This window comes from Octopus sinensis, linkage group LG15 (genome assembly GCF_006345805.1).
Source record: "Octopus sinensis linkage group LG15, ASM634580v1, whole genome shotgun sequence".
Taxonomy (NCBI): Eukaryota; Metazoa; Mollusca; class Cephalopoda; order Octopoda; family Octopodidae; genus Octopus; species Octopus sinensis.
Window position 1 is genome coordinate 45,372,411 of NC_043011.1, and position 15,819 is coordinate 45,388,229.

General features: G+C 36.9%; 1 protein-coding gene across 1 annotated transcript in view; it reads left to right on the forward strand.

Annotated features, from left to right (window-relative positions):
- LOC115219997 (dual specificity protein phosphatase 4-like) overlaps positions 1 to 15,501 on the forward strand; it is a 25,495-nt gene extending 9,994 nt beyond the window's left edge. Inside the window, exons 2-4 of the mRNA XM_029790299.2 lie at positions 12,579 to 12,676; positions 13,663 to 13,882; positions 14,426 to 15,501. Of these exons, the coding sequence (XP_029646159.1) occupies positions 12,579 to 12,676; positions 13,663 to 13,882; positions 14,426 to 14,763 (656 nt within the window). The 3' untranslated portion in view covers positions 14,764 to 15,501. The remainder of the gene's footprint in view (positions 1 to 12,578; positions 12,677 to 13,662; positions 13,883 to 14,425) is intronic.
- The last annotated feature ends 318 nt before the right edge of the window (positions 15,502 to 15,819 follow it).

The window sequence follows — 15,819 nt, forward strand, 5'->3', positions numbered from 1 at the left end:
GTGTGTTTTTTTTTATCAACTTACATTATTCATGTGACTAAATTCAAATTCAAACACTTTGGTGATGGGTGGGCGCGAAATGTTTTGTTCATTTTCAAATACTCTTGTGAAATATGTCTAAATAGGTTTTGTGTGAACGTATTATGTGTGTGTGTGTGTGTGTGTGTGTGTGTGAGTTTTCATGTGACACACGGGTGTATAAAGGTCGAATTAGTCTTTTATCAATTTCAATAGGAAAATGTTGAAGGCGCGTGGCCTAGTGGTTAGAGTGTTAGGTTGACGATCGTTATGTCATGGGTTCGATTCATGGTCCTGGCAGTGCGTTAAGTTCTTCTACAAGAAGCTTCATTTTCATGTAACTTTAATACAGAAGCTGAATCTACTTGCTTGCAGAAACCAGGTTTATAAATTTCAGCTATAGGTTGTTTACAGTGGCGTTAATCGATACCAGTAATTATTTCAGGATTTTGCTTATTTTATCGATCTCAGCAATCAATCACTGCGCAGATTGCTCTAGTAGATTAAAGCTATCTCTTCTTCCTCCCACCCATTCACATCAAATCCTGAGGATTTGTGGGAGGAAAAGATGTCTTGACTTTCATTCATAACTCAAATGAATTAAGATTACTTATATAATATATGCATGTATGTGTTTTTATGTGTGTATATACATATATATACACACATACATACATACATAAATATATATATAATATATATATATATATATATAATCAAGATTAATCAGCCGAAATTGCGAAGATGATCTGGTTCTTGACTGAAGATTGAAGGCTTTGAATGTCCTGTCCGTGTTTTTTTTTTGTGTCGTCTTCTAAAATGTTTCACGTTCTTGTCCCAGTTTGTATTTTTTTACTTTTACATATATATATATATAGGCACACAATCAGTGGCATATTGTTTAATAAGGTCTGTTGGAATAATGGGTGGTGCGGTGTCAGGTAGGTGATAGCAAAAAAAAAGAGAAACTGGTTGGAAACACAATTGGTGAAGAGACAGGTGGGTGAGAACAGCTCTTGTACCTGTGTTATATAACAACAGACGAAGCTGCACAAACAGGTGTACACCTTTCTAGAAATTCTAACCTGTTCTCTCTTATTCTGGAATTATCCCAAATGCTGGTGTAGTTAATATTCTATAATAGAGCGGTGATATGACATGAGCTACAAGGATGGGGGAATATAGCGGTTCGGTAAAAGAGACCGATGGAATAGGTGTCAGGCATTAAAAATAAGAACTGGGGTAGATTTCTTTGACCAAACTCTTCGAGGTGGTGCTCCAGCATGATCGCAGTCCTATCTCTGAAACAGGAATATTATATATATATATATATATATACCGGAGTAAACACATAAATGTGAAACAAGGTGGAAAAAAGAGTACTCGATTACCAGTGGTAGAGTAATATGCTTTATTTAAAGCAGCAGAAAATTCTATAATATGAATTTTCTGCTGCTTTAAATAAAGTGTCTATATATATATATATATATATATATATATATATATATCTTTCGTTACTTTTTTCAGTCACTAGACTGCGGCCATGCTGGGGCACCGCCTCGAAGAGGGTCTATTCGAACAAATTGACAACAGGACATTATTTTTTAAAGCTTTAAAGCCTTATTCTATCGATCACTTTAGCCGAACCGCTGTGTATGATAAAATGTGTTTGCTTATATAGAAGTGCTACTTTAATTAATATAGTCCTGTTTGTAGTATCTAAAAAAAAAAAATGGAAGGAAAAATTTTTACTCGCGCCTGTGTGTGCGCGCGCACGCACTGCACCGTCTTATGTAATGACTAGTCGTCTGTAAATGTCTGACTGAATGAATCCCAAATACCCAAATTTCAATCATCACTGACTGCATATTAACACACACACACGCACCCACACACGCAAAACTACGCTCACACTTGATATAAAATTATCGTTGATTTGTCACAAAAATGCCATCCTTTGCTTCCATATCACTCCACAGGTGTGGTTATGTAAGGCGTTAGGCATGTGAAATTGTGTGTGTGTGTGTGTATATATATATATATATACACACACACACACACAATCTACACCTACCTTATCTATACCCTCCTTATCAATGTATGCGACATCACAAACACGCTATATATATATGTATATATATGCATATGTGTATGTGAAAACCTACATGCTCCTTTATATTTATAAGAATGTGTATACGTGTGTATAGATGTCAAGAACGGGACACACACACACACACAGAGGAAAGGAGCTAGGTGCAGTTTGGGTAGATTAGCTACCCGGAGTACCCGACAGGCTGAATAGTGAAAATTAACCCTTACGACTATGAATACTGGGAAGGGAACCAGTTTGACCCTCAGGGATTGTTGATGACAAATGGGTTTTCGGGTTAGTCGAGGTGTCGTATACAAATGACTATAGTGTGGGTGGCGATCCTTCGATATTGGTCTAGAGACGTCATTCACTCTTTTTCAGCCTAGCCTCTTTATCTGTGTCATGACAGAGGGTTTGTGGGTGAATGACGTCGCGTACCAATACCGAAGGATTGCCCCCAATATGCTCTGGAATGGAACGCATACAGAGATCCCCCAATGTATCCAACCGTTGAACGAATACATTTAAGTATCAGGAAATAATTACAATTATTTAACCCGTCAGGGTTTGAACTAGCGATATCCGGCTCAAATATTCTATCTGTTTATAGTTCTAACTTGCCTTTCACGCCTGCCCTTATAATGTCGTTCTAAAACAAAAATATTCGCATCATAGAAATCTTAAAGCTACAAAGATGATACACGATTACGCATTATCTTGTAGCTTGGCACACGCGCATAATAAAATAAGTTTTACATTAAACAGAGTAATCAGAATATTAAAAGATTAAAGGAATATAATTAGTTTAGATGAGATGCAATTCAGGGTTACTGTTCACGGCCTCTTGTCAATGAGACTTTTTACTACGCGAGAAATTTTTAGCTCAGAGTTAATAACTATCCATTACAATTCGTTAATCTGGAAGTTTTTGATGGGGTGATGTATACCACACTGTATAGTCGGGTGGTCTTCAACTGAACTTAGAATAGGTGTCAATAGGTTATGAGCGCAGTTTAGGCCGTGTTATGAGGTATAGTTAGCGGAGTGGGGTTTGGCTGAGAGTACAGCAAGAAATCTTGTGATGCAGTCAGGTGTGCACCATGGCTCGCTTTTTTGACCACTTTTGTTGATCACAATTTCCCCAGATAAGAGTAGTTTCAAATGGTTGTATGTGAGAACTTCTATACGTCAGCGACCTAGTTCTCCTTGACGGGAATTCTAGTCGAGATAGGTAGAAGATACTCCAAACAGCTTAGAAACGAAGGGCATGAAGTCAATTCTGTAAAGACAGAAGTTTTAGTCGCAAAGAAAGAATTTGTAGGAAACTTAGGATGTTCACTTTTACTTAATATTCAGTTAGTTAACCAAATGACTTGTCAATGTTTCAACGAATTACAGACAAGATATACAACCAATTAGCGTGTGAGTGCTTATGTAAACCCTACAAATATAGAATTGAACATTTTATCTGTTCATGTATGGGTCATACATGTGTCTACAAATTTACATGTGCTTGTTTTCAGACTAAAGAAAATAGCACTCAATACTTGGTGTACGGTATGCCTTTAATAAGAAATCAAGTTGGTGATTCATTGTATAGTGTGTGACTGATCAGATGTGTTTTTTCTGTGACAATCCAGAATAACAACAGAGTGACTCGGTAACTACACCCGCACACAAACTTGAATGAATGCGTGTCATAAAAGATGCTTGGCATTTCGACATGCCAGCTCAGAGGAGAATCACCATATCAAAAACGTTCATAAAGTAATTGTCACCTTTTGATAATTAAGATATATTTGCTTTTCATTTTCAGTTCAATATAAGAAAGTGTTTCAACACCTGGAACATTATATTGCATTTTAAATTGATGTAATGTTTGCATTGTTCAATTAAATGGAGTTGCATGAAACGATCGTACTGCATTACCTCCATATATCCTTATTTTGATATATTTATATATATATATATATATAGAGAGAGAGAGAGAGGGGGGTGCTTTTTTATGAACGCACACAAAAACGTTTCACTTAAGCAGACTTAAAGGATATATTCCAGATGACAAGTTAAAAACATCTGTAATCTTGAGTCCGATAAAATATACATTCCCAAAGAGCCAACCATAAGCGAAACAAAATATATTTTGTCGGACTTATGATGATGATGGATTAAATATTATAGACACCTACATCATTTACTATATACATATTTCTACACACACACACACACACACACACATATATATATATATATATATATATATATATATATATATATATATATATTAAATTAGAGATAAAACCACTATTAGGTAAATCATACAATGAAAAACTTAAGCCAATACATAAGATTATTAATTTATATTATTTAAATATATAACAAAATTATTAAAAAATATAATTGTTATATATTTAAATAATATAAATTAAATAATCTTATGTATTGGCTTAAGTTTTTCATTTGTATGATTTGCCTAATAGTGGTTTTATCTCTATTTAATATGATATAATATTTACTATAAAATTGGATTTATTCCCTAATATTTATTATTATATATATATATATATATATATATATATATATATATATATATATATATATAATAATACATATACATACACGCGCGCGCACACACAAACATATTGCAGTCTCTCATTGAAAAAGAAAACCTGTCGTAGCGGAAGTTGTAATCTAATGTATCAATTCCAGCGGAAGTAACGTAATCTGTACCAACCCACACGAAAGGCTTTTTCGAATTATGTAATGGTTTTAGTTGATTGAGGCTATCGTCTGTATAATTTCTGTGTATGTGTGTGCGCGCCTTTAACTGTTATGTGACTACTTGATGTATGAATGCGTTTGTAGTTTGAGTGCCCCTCTCTCTCTTTCTATATAATATATATATATTATCGTGTTCATATGGCTACTGCCTGTGTATGTATTGTACCTCCGTAACGTTTTAGTTAGGTGGCTACTTACATCTGAATGTCTATCAAGTTGGCTGTCTGGCTTACTACCTCTCTCTCTCTTCTTCTCATTCATGTATGTGTCCGTGCGGAATATTTCTATTACCACCACCACCACTACAGGGCCTGTTTTCTATACAGATACACAATAAAAACTATATCTAGTCATTTCTTTGTATTTTATTGTAGCGCATTTATTGTTTATTTATAAGCTTAGTGTCTTCGACTCCCCTCAATCCCGTCTCCCATATTGCCGGCCGAGCACCATTCATAAAGAAACGATAAAATTATGAATGACCACATATGTGCGTGCGTGCGTGTGTGTGTGCGAAGTCTGTAATAGTATTTTATTATCCAGGTTAACCAGTAGAGGGCGCAATCTCCACTTAATAATTACTCTATTTCTTAATGCCTTTTGTGTCTGTATGAATGTTTAATTTATGCCTGTGTATTTTATGTATGTATGTACCTCGTATACACACATACAATACACATGCATGCAAACATAGACACGCATTCTTGACTTCCATTCAAGATCAAATTAAAGCCAGAGGCGGTTCTATTGTATATATATTATAAAAGGAGGTTAAATTAAAAACCTAAGTTATAAAGATATCTTTCTATAGATCCAGCTGCAGATCTGAAGGATTAATGAATACAGATAATCTTGCAAAGGGCGGGAAGGGTGGTTTATCTAACAAACAGTTGGGGTTTTTTTTTTTGTGTCCTTCTGTTGCAGCCCCGAGCTGACCAAAATACATGTGAGTGGATCTGGAAGACGGAAACTGAAAGAAGCCCATCGTGCAGTGTGTGTTGTGTGTGTGAGATAGCCTGTGTTGATTTTCGTCCCCTTAACTTAGCGGCTCGGCAAAATGAGATTGATAGAATAAGTACCAGGCTTTTTTTAAAAAAGCAAAAAAAAGCACTGCTGTCGATTTGTGCGATTAAAACCCTTCAAGGCGATGCCCCAGCATGGCCAAAGTCTAATGATTGAAGCAAGTAAAATAATAATAACAGCTTATAAAGCTGAATATTTATTTGGACAGGTGACGCATTTAAGAGACATTTACATATTTAAGCCTGAAAGACAGTTGCTGCATGAATTTTTAAAGGTGGACCCTTCCTCCATATAGATTCCGATTTTGTTTTAAACCAAACGTAAAAACAAAGCTTTAACTGCTTCAGCATTACATGAATTCTCTTCCATACAATGGTGTTACTAAAGTAGCCAAGATGGCGTTAGCTGACAAAATCATTCAGCTCGACGAACAAGACGCTTAACGCCATTTACATTCGGAGTTCAAATGCCAGAGTTTGACTTCGTTTTTTATCCTTTCAGTATCAATAAAATAAGTACCAGCTGAGCAGTGGGGTCGATGATATCATCTAGCTCCTTCCTCCAATATTTCAGGCCTTGTGTCCTATAATTGAAAGAATTATTACTAAAGAAACTAAGATATGCTAAATATTCAGTCCTGTTATATAATCCTTGATGTAGATTGTTTTTGAAAATGCGACTATTGATTTAAACATGCTATTTTTACTCTAGTTTTACTTAAAGATATGTAGTTAAGGCGGAGAAGCTTTGCGCATCGATATTTCTCACCTATTTAACGCATCCAATTTAATTTAATGAGGACTGTATTACAATATCCATAATATAGTATTTAAATTATCTTGTATGAAAAAGAACAATTGAACTCAATTATAGCGTGGTGAATTTAATAAATAATACATTGCTTTCAAATTTGGGCCCGAGGCCAGCAATTTCGGAGAGTGGGGATAATTCGATTACATTGGATTTATTACTCGAAAGCATGAAAGGAAAAGCTGAGCTCTGGAATTTGAACTCGAAATAGTATAGACGGACGAAATTCCGCTAAGCATTTTTTCCGGGGTACTTACGAATTCTGCCAGCTCGCCACCGTACGTGTTTCATATATCGAAATAGAGATGCAAGTTTGTTAATTAACATCTGACAAAAATTAAACCAATTCTTCCCATTTACGATCGCCATTCAGTTTGATTAACGTAGTTTTGATTTGTGCAACTTGTAAAGTGCATTGGAGCTTGGAAGCATTCCAGGAATGGATCAACATTAGATACCCAAGTCGTTCATAAAGTTAGAAGCAGTATATAGCACTACACTAATAGATCAGGTACAGAATCATTGAATCAAGATTTGATAACTTTGCAAATATTTGATTTAAAGTAGTACTGGACCTTGGAAATATTCCAAGTATTGGATCAACCATAAACATTCAGTGGTTTATGAAAGTCGAAGGTAGAATAGCACTGTTAGAACAAAATATTTAGTGTGGGGGCCCTGTAGAATATGCTATTCTTGCTAATAGATTAAAACATTGCACCTAAGTGGATTGGAGTTTGTATGTGTGACAAAGCATGAGAGATTGTTCACATTTAGTTAGATCATCTAAAGTATATTTCATTAACCTAAAGTGATTGCTAGTTACATAAGCAAGACTTGCTGGCAAATCGTCCATTTTTTTTTTTTTATGGACGTGGGCAAGGATGATAAAAATGAGAGATAAACACTACAAATACTTGACTCTGATTTAGTTTTTCCTTTTTGTATTTCTGGAATAGACTGGCCTGTGTTCTGCTCTCCGTCGTAAATCAGTCCTAAATGCATCCCTCTTCGAATACACTATACTACGACCATCTTTCCAGCTTTAGAACAAAATCTGCACTTATTTCCAATAATTGTCCAGTGTTGGTCATTATGTATTGTCTTGTGTCGTCATAATAAAAATAATTAATTATTGTTAATAATCATTGGTGGGATGGTTGACTCAGGAAGGAAACTGGACAAAGTACTTTGTTCTCTTTAGTTAGAACAACCTTCCTTTTGTCCATCCAGGAGAATTACTTCTCTCTTCCTCTCTCTGTAATTTCTCACATCACAGTGACTCAGACAACTGCAACTCCGTTGTTGCTTCCTGCAGAATTAAACATAGAAGTTAACTTGCTCCCATTTGATCGGGAGATACCATTTCCACGTATGGTTATATGAACTAAACCACACTGTGGTACTTAAAGGTGAACTGTGAAATCTACTTACATCTACATGTACTGGTTCATCTTGTGGAAACCGGTGGTGGACTGTACCTCAGTACAGTATCTACTATAACTACCATGCTGTGGTGCCTACATTCAACCTATATAGACTGCACCATATTCTGTACCTAGTTGCAGTTAAAGGACTGTATCACAATGTAGTACTTAATTACAACTAGGTATTTGGGAATGTTATTGATGGTTGTGAAGCATCTCCAAAACTATGATCTAATGAAGCTGAGAGGCACAATGTTCCCTCTTCATTTTCCCCAGTCATCCGCCATCTTAGTTCCCTCTATTCCCTGTCTGTTCTTTGATATTGCTCAACCAGCTTCTTTATCAACTTCGTATACTTTTACGAGGACATTTTTCCATGCGTGACCATCCATCAGAAGTATAGTGTCATTTTTACATGACCAAACCTCCGCATTTTCCATAACATATTGTCTCTTATCTTGTTATTTGCTTCTGCTATTGGACTGCAGTCATATTGGAGCACCGCGTTATAGGGTTCAGTCGAGCAAATTGACCCCCAGTACTTTTTTAAAAGTTTGGTACCTATATTCTATCGGTCAGTTTTGCCAGACTGCTAAGTTATAGAAATTTGAACAAAGACGTACACTCAGCTATAGCCATTCATATATTTAGTTCAAAATTACAGAAAACAGAGTTTTATCATGGCTACCGAATAATTGTCACGTATTATATTTACAGATAAATTTCTCTATTTACATAATATCCAGGTCTCTTTCATTCTTTTGCTGTCTTTATATATATATATATATATATATATATATATATAATGTGTGTGTGTATGCATGCAGATGTGTATGAATATGTATTTGTATATACATATTTATGTACGTGTATATATATATATATCTGTATATACATGCATACAGACAGACGGATGGATGTAATACATTACACCTAATGCACTGTACAATGTACACAATGGAATATATAACATTTTATTAATGATCATCGTCGTCGTCATGATGGTGATATGGAATGATGTATGAGGCGGTCTGTCTGTCTCACCACCACCACCACCACCTCTACTCTTTTGCTTTGGCACTCTATCAATCTATCTCTACCGACTTCCTTCTTCTAATCTTTGCCTGCTTCTCTCATCTCTCTCCTCCTCATCATCATCCGCCTCTCTCTCTCTCTTCCTCCCTCCTACCCTCGCTTGTCGTCTGCCAAAACGAAAGCTTTTGCACTTTCATTGAGAAAGAAAATACAACAGATGGATTTTAACTGGGGAAACTCCACAGTTCTCTAGTGCTGATGGTGGTGGTTTTTTTTTTTTTTGGAGGAGTCAGTAGGAAGCTTAGCAATTCCGGCTGCTGATTCTATATTCGTTTATTATTATTATTATTATTATTATTATTATTATTATTATTAGCTGCTTGCTTGCTTGTCTGTGTGTGACGGTGTGTTTGGTTTGAAGGGGTGTATGAGAGATTATAGGGCTTTCGCATATTATTTCCTATCACGACCCTGCTCCCAACACTACTACCACTACCACTACCACTACCACCATCAGCGCCTTCATCGCTGCTTCTACCACCAACCTCATTCATCAAAAACAAGCTTGCATTCCTCACATTTCTAATGTCACGCTTTGCCTCTAACGATCCTGACGCGCGCGCGTGTTTGTGTGCCGTGTGTATGTATTTATATATATAAGTGTATACGTGTGTGTTGTACTTGTTTGTTGTTCGTGTGTTTATGTAAGTTGTCTGTGCGTGTGTGCGTATGTTTATGCAGCTGGCGTTTCCTTGCACAGTAGAGTGCGTCCACGCACTCGCATGTGTGTGTGTGTGGTTATGTAGTTACATGTATGTTGTATATCGTATATGCGTCATGTACTGTACACATGTGTGTATGTGCTTGCACATGTGTGTGTGTGTGTGTGCGTATATTGTTCAATGCAATGCACGCACGTGTCTGTATCTGTCTGTAAATCTATGTTCAATACTTGGACTTCAATATATATATATATATATATATATATATATATATATATATATATTGTTTAGCCCTAGGCTTACCTTCAAGCGGATTTCTGATCAAAGATGTTCAACTATGACCATTTTGGCGGCAGACACAAACACACACACACACACACACACTCGGCAGTGCATTCACCTAGTTTTTTTTTTTTGTTAAGAGACTAAGGTATGATCAGGGGAAAGAGTTAGCTGCTAAATTTAGCACGTCTAGCTTATTATTACATTCAGGCTGCCCTCGTTTGTTGTTACTGGTGGATATAGTGGTTGCTGTTTAGCTTTGATCCACTGGCAACTATGATCAAAACCCCTTCCAACTATGACCATCCTGATAATGATCATATATACATGTATGTGTGTGTGTGTCTATATATATATATACATATATATATAGACACACATGCATACATATAAATGCACATGTGTATATATATTTATATATACACATATGCATACATAAATATCATGTGTAATCAGACTGCATTGACTTATTAAGACTGGGTGGTACGAGGGGTATTTAGCTGTTATTTTTAGCAAAAAAAGGGCTCCTTTGCTGCAGGTGGTGGTGGTAGTACCAGCAATATTAGTCATAGTGTTGGCAATAGTAATTTTAAGGCTAACATGATAAAAGCAGCAGTAGTAGTAGTAGTGGTAGTAGTGGTGGTGGTGGTGGTGGTGGTGGTGGTGGTAGTAGTAGTAGTAGTATTGGTGGTGGTGGTGGTGATGCAGATGCTATAATTGCTGAAATGGTGTTGCACTTGATGCAGCAGTAGTAGTGATGGTGGTGGTGGTGGCGGTGTACCCATGTGACAACCATGTCTCGCTTCACTACCATATATGGTAATAACAGAACACCTTTCCTACCCATCCACTCTTCTCATCTCATCAGTCATTAGTTTATTTCTACCATGTCAATGTATGCTGTTCGCGCGCGCGCGCGTTTTAAGATGGACGATGTCTGCGTGTGTGTGTGTGTGTGTGTGTGTGTGTCTGGAAAGGGGATTAGAAGGAGGGAGCGAATTTTCCCAGCCCCTCTCCCTCACTCCCCCCCTCTCTCTCTTCCTTTCTTTCTCTATACATATGCACTTTCGCGCTCTCTGTAGCTTCTGCGTTCTTGCAAAATGTGCAGTGCAGTTACACACTCACACACATACATGCACTTAGGTGTTTATAAAGTGCATGTCTTGTGGTGCAGTATATTTACACATGCGTGGCACATTTTGTAATGCAGTTTGCACATCGACACACCTTACAAAGGTAGCATGAATAAGACTATTGTGTATACATCACTTAATCCACATACACACACATAAAAGTATATATTCATACATGTGTATATATTTATATATATGTATATATTTGTGCATATATATTATATATTTCTATATACATGTGTATGTTGTATATGTCCATATATTTGTGTACATGTGTGTGTATATATATTTGTGTACATGTGTGTGTATATTTTTGTGTACATGTGTGTATATATATTTGTGTACATGTGTGTGTATATTTTTGTGTACATGTGTGTATATATATTTGTGTACATGTGTGTATATATTTTTGTGTACATGTGTGTATATATTTTTGTGTACATGTGTGTATATATATTTGTGTACATGTGTATATATATTCTTGTGTGTATATGTTTGTGTTTGTAGAGTATAATCTGCTATATTGTTACGCATCGCAACATAACAGTCGATATGCAACGAACTACTGCATGCATATATGCACACACATAATGAGTGTATATAGCATGTTAATTCAAATAGTGTTGTGGGGCATGTGTACATATGTGCATTTATGTATTTACAAATGAGAGTGTGTGTATATAATCAGAATTTGTTATGCTCTACTGAAATCAGTTTGTGGTTAAGAACAGTTACCTTATCAGAATAGGGTGATACTTTGAAATATAATTCGAAAGAAACCCTAAAATTCTCAGGACACCCAACTTAAACTCCAAGACCTGGTAGATTTTGATAATATATACAGATGTATATATGTTTGTATGTGTATAAATTTAGATGTATGTTTGTCTATGTTTCCTTATGAATTTAGAAACTTGGTGAACAACATGAAATACTTCTTTTGGGGAACGGTGGATCTGAAAGCACATAAAGCTATATATATATATATATATATAATATATATATATATATATTATATATATATATATATATATATTATATATATATATATATATATTACTGTGTAAATATTGGGTTTAAAAATTTCTTTAATAGGAGTGGTGGGGGAAAAGGTCAAAGGGTGCCTATTGGACTTGGGTTCACATCTATATACATGACAGATGCTCTACTATTGTACCAATGTAATATGTATACATGTATATGTTTGTGTGTGTATGTGATATTTGTACTAAATTGTCTTTCTTCTCTTTTGCAGGAGGTTATGCAACATTCAAAACCATCTTTCCCCGGTTGTGTATAGCGGAACGAGTTTTACTGGACAGTTACCTTGACAAACCATCCACCAGCTACTTGGTATGTACTATTATACTGCACTTGGTTCTAGGCATTACTGCCATCAACACCATCATTATTTGTCATTGATCACACCGCCACCACCACCACCTTGAGCATTATCATCATCATCATCACTATCATTATCATCATCATAGTCTTCTTTGCCGACAGAGACTGTTCAAAAATCTGTTTCTCCGACACCACTGCTTCTGCCACATCGTATCGGCCTTTATTTATATTCAAGAACACAGTCGTTACACAGTTGCTTGATAAGCTAGAAATAGCAGCCAACTTTCTTTCATCACCCCCAAGGAATGATATATTGGATAAGGTGGTGTTATATGATTGACTTAGGATGGTCATGGTTTGGAATGTCTTAGATCATAAGCCGACCAGCCTTCTCCTTCCTCTCTTTTCTTTTTCTCTGAGGATCTATAGCCATTTGACTTCACCATAACTTTTCATGTCTGCCTAAGTCTACCTTTCCTTCTTGAGCGATGCATTCACCATGCATTCACACGTCCCTTAAAACAGCCTCCCCACTCTCTGTCCCCCCACCCAACACCCATCAAATGAAGTCTTTAGCACTTAGCATTTTCAGTGCTTTCATCCATTCAGTCCATCATTGCAACATAGACATCATTCTCATTATTTAATGCCCGTTTTCCATGCTGGCATGGGTTGTTGGATGGCTTGACCAGGAACAAAGCTGTCATGGCCAGGTTCTGCACCAGGCTCCAATTTTGACTTGGTTTCTATAGCTGGATGCCCTTCTTGGTACCAACCACTTTACATTGTGTACTGGGTGCTTTTTTACATGGCACCAGCAAATAAGACAAAAATGGTCTTATTTCTATACTAACCTAGATTGGAGCCAACAGGGCTGTTGTTGTTAAATGATCAATACTTGACCAATATTGATGTGACCAAAAATCTTTTGAAATTCTATTCATATTTTTTATTTCGCCCGTTTTAAGTTGTTTCTCTCGTTTGCTTCCTTCCAGGTTCATCCTGTAGAAATTCTCTCCCATGTATTTTTGGGTGACCACTGTCATGCTCGAAACATCGATCTGTTGAAGAAACTTGGAATGACCGCTGTCATCAACGTGTCCAGTTCCTGCAACAACTACTTCCCCAACGATTTCCGTTATTTGACCATTCCAGTTGAAGACTCACAATATGCAGATTTGTCGTCCTGGTTCCAACAAGCCATCACATTTATTGGTATGTATGACGACTCTACTCTGGCTACATGTTGCTGTGTGTGTGTGTATGTGTGTAAATCCATATCTGTGTGCGTGTCTGGCACTAAATATGTGTGTGTGTGTGTGTAAATCCATATCTGTGTGCGTGTCTGGCACTAAATATGTGTGTGTGTATATATATATATATATTGATGTATGGATAGGTATCTATGTATTTGTGAGTGTGTTGCTAGATATGTGTCTGTGATATCTATATGCATGTGTATACACACATATACCTGTGCTGGTGTCATGTAAGAAGCGCTAAGTGCATTCTGTAGAGTGGTTGACATTTGGAAGTGCATCCAGCCATAGAAACAATGCCAAAAAAAGGTAATTGGAACCTGGGCAGCTCTCCAGCTGACCGGCTTCTGCCAAACTGTCCAACCCATGGCCGGCATGTGTATATGTGGGTAGATGTACGAGTCTGCATGTTTCTTCTCTCATTTTCATGTTTTCCTATTTACTAGACCAAAATATGGACTGACCCCATATTTACCTTCCTTTCATTTATTCTTTTCAGATCAAGAAAAAAGTGTTGGCGGTCGTGTCCTTGTACATTGCCATGCAGGCGTCAGTCGGTCAGCAACAGTGTGTTTGGCCTACTTAATGCAGTACGATGGTTTAGGGCTGGACAGTGCCTTCGAATACGTACAGAGTCGTCGCAGTGTGATCTCACCAAATTTGAACTTCATGAAGCAGCTACAAGACTTTGAAAAAGAACTGTCTGAATCGTCCCCACCAAAGGATCCCTATCTGAAATCTCCATGTCGGATAGAGGCCCCATTCACGTTTTGTTTCCCTGAATTCTGTCCATCGTTGCAACACAAGCATAACAGTCCTCTTGCTTCACCGACCTAGATCAGGCTCACAATGCCCTGAAGGGGTACGAGACTTGACTTGCGTTAATATGGCCAAAAACCAACTTGACTCTTTTCATCTTTTTTTTTTTTCCTTAAGATGAGAAGCAATATAAGGGCACTTAACTGTTTTTTTTTTTCCTTTCAATGTCCCTCCCTACTTGGTGAGAGCTAGTAAGATTTTGAACTGACTCTATGGAATGTTGGACATTCCAAGATATTCCGGTGAGCAGAAAGCACTGCTACATTTAACATTGCTCTTCTCTAACAGAGCAGCAACAAGAAAGGGGAGTGATTCTATTGTACATGGCCCATCTCTGGCAGAGCAAGGGCATGAAGGGGTGCAATTCCATTTAATATTAATTCAATTTACCTAACATCCTAACAACAAATTTAATTAACAAGCCATGGCTTTTCCTCTTTTTGTATTTTTTTTTTTTTTTTACTTTTAATTATTGGCATCTCGTCCCATTTTCATTCCGTGTTGGATGAAAAGAAAGGGGGTAGAGAAAGGGCATGGCCCCTACCACCCATTCTGCGAGAGAAATTCCTTTTGTTTTGGGGTTTAAGAAACGAAAAATTGAATTCCTATCTATTAGCGTCATTCCAAACAAAGTTAGAAGGGAGTTGATGCGGAGTACAAGATAATGGATCTTGCAGGATGCAGTACTGAGGTGCTTGTCTGCAAAAACATCGACCAAATGAAGTGTATTTGTGTGTGATGCATTTACACACACACACACACAATCTCACACATATATCTACACTGTGTATGTATATATATATATAAGTATGCACACGGGTATATATGTGGGTATGTTTGTGTATGTGTGTGTCTCGGTAGTATAGTGGTAAGTATCCCCGCCTGTCACGCGGGAGACCGGGATTCGATTCCCCGCCGGGGAGGCTTCCATGATGATGATATATATATATATATATCCTCACATATATACATACATACTGATGCATATACATGCACTTCACTATACTGTCTCAATAGGAATTTCTGGAGCAAGAATTACTCGGAATGGGTGGGGCGTTGGGGTACAGATGCCAA